This window comes from Nannobrachium achirus, assembly GCF_963921795.1.
Source record: "Nannobrachium achirus genome assembly, chromosome: 19".
NCBI classification, from domain to species: domain Eukaryota; kingdom Metazoa; phylum Chordata; class Actinopteri; order Myctophiformes; family Myctophidae; genus Nannobrachium; species Nannobrachium achirus.
Window position 1 is genome coordinate 40,048,249 of NC_137826.1, and position 6,431 is coordinate 40,054,679.

The 6,431-nt window shown below is 41.6% G+C and overlaps 1 protein-coding gene across 1 annotated transcript in view; it reads right to left on the bottom strand.

Moving 5' to 3' along the window:
* The window catches only part of LOC308304825 (organic cation/carnitine transporter 2-like), a gene marked incomplete at both ends in the record, with an annotated part of 13,369 nt that extends 12,825 nt beyond the window's left edge, over positions 1–544 (bottom strand). The window contains one exon of the mRNA XM_080749454.1: positions 155–544. Coding sequence (XP_080605580.1) covers positions 155–544 — 390 coding nt within the window. The remainder of the gene's footprint in view (positions 1–154) is intronic.
* Between the last annotated feature and the right edge of the window lie 5,887 nt (positions 545–6,431).

The following is a 6,431-nucleotide window of genomic DNA, read 5'->3' on the forward strand; positions in this document are numbered from 1 at the left end:
CTATTCTTTTGAGAGAACGAGAAGTAAATTTGTCTTCACAATGTCGATTTCTCATACTTACTCATGCTATACTTGTGGGGGACATTCGGTCCCCACAAGTATAGTAATACAAGTACACACATACGCGCACACACACACACACACGCACACTGACCTCCGTGACTATGGTGGACTGGTAGACGTCTTGGCTGTAGCTCCATCCGTCCACACAGCTCTCCTGTCTCAGTTCAGTGAGGTTCACATCCTGACTGGGGATGTAGCCCAGAGCAGACAGGTTCCTGACCTCATCCAGTCTGTAGCGCTGGCATCGGCTCTGCTCCTCCTGGCCGTTCACCACCTCTATGGGAATGATGGCCTTCCTCCACGCCGCACTCAGGTTGGCCTCGGGAATGAAACAGTGGTGTTTTGGAGTGGCGGCAATGAATACACTATTTAAACCATTGAGTCCGGGAGCCAGGAAAGCGGTATTTATGAGGAAAAACATCCTCCAGAAATAAGGGCCAGTCTGCCCCAGGAAGGCTGTGGCTTCGTCGTATTCTCCCATTTGTTAACAAAAAAGAAAAGCTCTTGGATGAAAAAGTAAAACTCAAGCTAGAACCCAACAAACATCTGTAATCCTCCCAGATACCAGACTTGGTAGGTCACTGAGAACCTTGTTCCACCTTCAATTCCAATGCCAGTTATGCCACCCTCTCCCACTGCAGGACAAAGTTATTCATTAGAAGTGAGTGAACAAACCCACCTCATTGTCCTGATTTAATCAAAGTACAGTGCAGTGAGCTGCTGGCTGAGTCAGCAGGTGGCCCAGGTACCCCTGTGGGACAGAGTCAAGACTCGTTAGAATTAGAGAAGTGAAAGAAAATACCAACTCACTAAAGGGCAAATACCAACTCACTAAAGGGCAAAAACACTAAGTTACGCACTATGGGGGACCGGGCTTTCATTGACACTTTTAAACCTTTCTTTTTAACAAGGCGTTTGCCTAGACAGTCTTATGGATGTTTTATGTGTTAAACCTTTTCTTAGCTGCATGTGTATAGGTGAACAACGTTCTGATTTTATTCACTTTGTTTCTCGTTTTAATTCGTAGGGGTTTTCTTAATGTTTTTCGATTTTAATGTAGCACTTTGAGATTTGCTTCAAATGTAAAGTGCATTACAAATACAATTTATTATTATTATTATTATAAGAAATAATCAAAAGCCCAGTGTTCAAACCATCTTTTTGCGGCTGACGTGCACCATCGGTCCGAGACCTTCAGCTCTCACTGGATCGGTTTGCTGTAGAGTTTGCGGCGGCCGGGATCAGGATCAGCATCTCTAAATCTGAGGCCATGGTTCTCAGCAGGGAAACCGATGGATTGTGCAGTCCAAGTAGGGAATGAGACTTTACCCAAGGTGAAGAAGTTTAAGTATCTCGGGGTCTTGTGAGTTTGAAGTGAGTGAGCAAATCCACTTGTCCTGATTTACTCAAAGTACAGTGCAGTGAGCTGCTAGCTGAGTCAGCAGGTGGCCCAGGTATCCCTGTGGGACGGAGTCAAGACTCATTAGAATTGAGAGAAGTGAAAGAAAGCTCAGTATAGTGGTCAAACCATTTGGCCCACGCAGCCTCCAACCTGCAGGTTTTCCTCCTTGCATTCATCACAGTATTTTTCCTGAAGAACATTCTTTGCATTTAAAGACTTGCAACATGCCTGTACTTAACTTTCCTAAGTAGCTTAGACTATATTCAGGTTATAAGCTATTGAGCCAACCACATGAAAAAGTACATGCAAAGTACAAGGGCAAGAAAACAGATAGCCATTCCATATCTACACCTTTGACAAAGCCTATCATTTTAAAAAGTCCAAACTTTCTCAAACACAATAGGCTTGAAATGATACCATTTCATCAGTACTTTTTTGTGCAATTCTTTAAAATAAAATTAAAATATTTTCTTTTGTTACACAGCAAGAAGGAAACTAAAAGGATATACTGTAACTGTGCTTCCACACGTGCACAAACAACAACACAGCATTACATCACAGAGTGCACAACGGTATGATGGGTCTGCTACTAAATCAAAGTCCGATATAACGTTGCACTATTGAGCCAGTGTTTTTTCTCTCTGCCAGTGTTGGTGTGTGTGTATAGGCCCGACCCAGGACCCCTTGATTTCCTATTGAAAGCTCCTTGTCTCTACAACCTGTTTAGAGTGAGACTTGTCCAACTTTGCTAGTGTGGTTGCCTTAACAGGGAAATCAGACTATCCTACTTGTCCGACTTTCTTTCCAGATAAACTAATTGGGCCATAATATCAAATTGACCGGCTTCATCGGGACATCCGGAATCTCCATAATACTGTATGGGCATAATAGGGACAAGACACAGAGATCTCCATATATGTACATTCATTTATTATTAGTGAATTAATTTTTCCCTATTGACTTGAAATGGGAAAATTCAAATGTATGACGGAATTCAATGTGACTCGTGTCACAGCAACGACACTTGTAATTTCTCAGAATTGCATCTTATTATAGTTATTGTGGTTGTCCTAACAGGGCTACCAGACTAGAGTACTTGTCCAACTTTCTTCCTCCATCAATCCAGATGAATTAAATTTGCCACCCTCCTCCCACAGTTTTGGTCATCGTCATGTAGACGGTCTACAGACTTTGCCCCTAGCAAGAGCATCCAGAAGCTCCAGTACATCCAGAACAGTGCTGCTAGGGTCCTGATGAGGGTGCGGAAATATGAACACATCACACCCATACTCCAGTCCCTACATTGGCTTCATGTCTCCTACCGGATAGAGTACAAGGTCTGCCTCCTCACCTACAAGTGCATCCACAGCAACGCCCCTTCCTATTTAAAGGAACTCATTGAACCCCCGACTTCCACCTGCTCCACACGCTCCCTCTGCTCTGGAAATTCCAACACACTAAAGGGCAAAAAGACTAATTTACGCACTATGGGGGACCGGGCCTTCAGCTCTGCTGCTCCTCAACTGTGGAAGGTCCATTGATACTTTTAAAGGGGGACTAAAGTATTTTCTTTTTACCAAGGCGTTTGCCTAGACAGCCTTTTGGATGCCTTATGTGTTTTAAACCTTTTATTTTCTGTGTATAGGTGAACAACTTTCTGAATTTATTAATTTCTTTGTTTTTCGTTTTTATTAGCCTAGTCTGTTTTCTTATCCATCCATCTTCAACCGCTTATCCGGAATCGGGTCACGGTCACGGTTTCCTTTTAATGTAGCACTGTAGATCACTGTAGACCTGCTTCAAATGTAAAGTGCGTTACAAATAAAATGTATTATTATTATTATCATTACTTTCACTTTTAGACACATTTTAGACCAATTTTAGCCATGTGCTCAGTGCACCGAGCACACGTCTAAAATTGGTCTAAAAGTGAAAGTCTAGTCTAAGCTAAGATGTCTTAAAAACTTTCACCTTTAGACCAATTGTGTGCTCGGTGAGTTGAACAGCGAATTTGAAGCAAAGTTTATGGCAGTTTTACTTTATTTATTGCCATTTAAAGTGCCATTCCCGAACTAGTTTGGGATTTCGGATCCAGCTGTTGTGTGTTTTTCCCAAAATAGTTCGGGATATCGTTTTATATTACAGAACTCTAGCACGCGGTCAATGGAACCCGCGGGTGAAACCAAAAACACTTGGCGATACTCGGCTGCAGTGGTTACAAATTTTCTTTTCCGTGTGAAAGTAAACGTCCTGATCCACATCACAACGACACGATAGTGGCTTCCGGAGGTCTTCAAAATAAAGCGCAGTGAATGGTGGCACACTATCCGAATAATTGTGGGCTCGCCTGAAGGGCGAGAACACTATGTTATCTTCATTATTTATTTACAGAGTTCCGTCACAGACAGTACAAAGGCAGGGCCCTTAGCCAATGAGGTGCGGAAAATCTGGGAGTGGTGTTAGCTGGAGTATTGGTTGAGCTTCACATGACAGTTACCACGCTGCAGAATATAGTCACGAGCGAGCCCACAGTTTTGTAGGAACAGTATTTTTCTAGTTAATTATATCCTTGCACTAAAAGTGTTAATGAAGTGAAAACATAGTTTAGCACCTATCTTATAGGTTGAAACAACAAGTGTATACAGGTGTATATTTTTCTATATAATATATATTTTCGAACAATATGTGAGACATCATGAAGATTTCGCAGAATTTATTTTTTTAACACTTGAGATGCAGCATCTTATTATCGAGGGGGTCATACATAAGAACAACAGACACAGATACATACAAGTATAAAGATGCATTCACACACAGATAGCTTGTTCAGCACCCTCCCCGAAAACCAACACCACAGCATCAGCTGTTAAACAACAGAAGAGAAATAAGGAGGGGTACAGCACAAATATATCAGTGTATACTGTTTATCCCTACAGTACAGTACAAGTAGGCCTACAGTCAATTTAGAAGCATAAACAAGTCGTTTCAATATGTGAATATAGGGAAGTCCTGAAGCGACAGAAGGATGTAATGGATCTAAGGCATAGAGGAAGATGATTCCAATCAAATGGAGCTTTGTAGAAGTTTGTGGGACAACAAAGTGAGGATATTGCCAGTGTCTAAGTGGATATGATGATGTAGATGCAGTGATGGGGAGTAGCTAGCTACAAGTAGCGACGCTACATAGCTGAACTACATTTCTCAGTAGCGCCACGGTAGCGTCGCTCCTTTTGAACCAAATAGCTTTTTCTGTAGCGTAGCTATTTTTAGACCCCAGTAGTGACGTCACGTAGCGTCCAACAACCGCTACACGTTACTATCCCGGCAAAAATTTACTGCTAAAATAAAGTTTGTGAGGAAAAGAATTCCCAACAGATCCCCAAACATGTTGTTCTGCAGTTGGTTCTGCACAGCGCTGCTTTCACTTCATTCAACGAAGCTCACATCGCGTTGCAAATGCTAACTGTGTGAGCTTGTAGATCTCCAGGGGCGGAGCATAAATCAGGCGCTGCAGCTAGAGATGGACAGTACTCGACCCGAGTAGAGTACTTGAGAGTACAGAGTACTCCTGGTCACATTTACTCCAGTCCACAGTAAAAGTAGCTCAGTCAAAATGTTAAAGTAAGAGTAAAAAAGTACTTGCTTTTAAATGTACTTATGTATTCAAGAGTAAATACCGGTACATGCTTTTAAAAATAGGCTACTTAAAGTACAAATAAAAGTAAAAATACTCAAGTGCATTTACTCAGTTACTGTCCACCGCTGGCTGCAGCTATCAGCTGTTCCGACAGCACAAGTCAGTGCACTCTTTTGTCCACAGCTAACTAATGACAGTGAAGTGGCAATTTAAGGACCTTTTAGAAATTTGTAATACCTAAAAAAATATAAATAAAAGACCAAAACTGCATCAAGGTTATCAACTATAAAAACTGGTCAAACATTGGCCAAATTGACAATAATATTATAGTAAGAGGCACAAATTGTGAAAATGGCAGATCTACAAGCTCGAAACGCCTCGCTATGAGCTTGTAGATCTGCTATTTTCACAATATTTATCGGTGGAACAGAGTGAAACTAAATGTAATGCCTCAACTCCTAATTCCAATTGCTTGTCAGGGTGGGGTCCCCAGTTCAAATAGGATTTTTTTTTTGGGGGGGGGGGGGTCACAGCCTGAAAAGGTACACATTTAATTTAAAAAGTTAATATGAAAGGATGACACAAAAAGCCAGACATGAGGGCTTGTTTTCAGTTTTATAATAATCAATCGAACTGAGCATTTTTTGCCTGCCTATTTGTTTGGTGGAAAGTTGTACTTGATCATGAGGTTGATTTTTTTTTTTAAAGTAGCTTTGTTGTAGTAAGCTACTTTTGCCATTGCTTTGCTACATTTCTCTGTGGGTAGCTTCGCTGTAGCTTAAGCTATATTTCATCAAGAGTAGCTTGTAGCTTAATTAGCTTACTACATTTTCCAAGTAGCTTGCCCATCACTGTGTAGATGGAGAAGCACCATTGGAATTCAGCCACAATATAGTGTATATGCAGTAGCTTATACTGGTTACATTGTCCTGTGACCAGCAGAGGTCCAAATGTACTATGTACCCTTACGGGTCTTTAACTCCAGGTGAGAACTAGATTCATAGAGATAATAAGCAGCATCAAATGGAGGCATGTGGTCTAATGCATATCAAAAGTGGGGATCCTTGAAATAAAAAATAAAAAAGAGAATCACTGGTACTGGAGAATCACTATACTTGCCTGGCGTTGCCAGCCTCTATCACACACTTCGTTTTGGGAAGAGAGTCTGGGATTTCAGGAAGAGTTTTCATTTCTGGGGTTTGCCCCAAACCACTTGCCCCAAGCCTACAGAAACCATGTGCCCAAAGCATACAACCCTGATTGGCAAACCCTTGAAGCTGGTTGAGGAAATAGAATCTCAATGGATCGGTGCCAGACCGTACTACAACA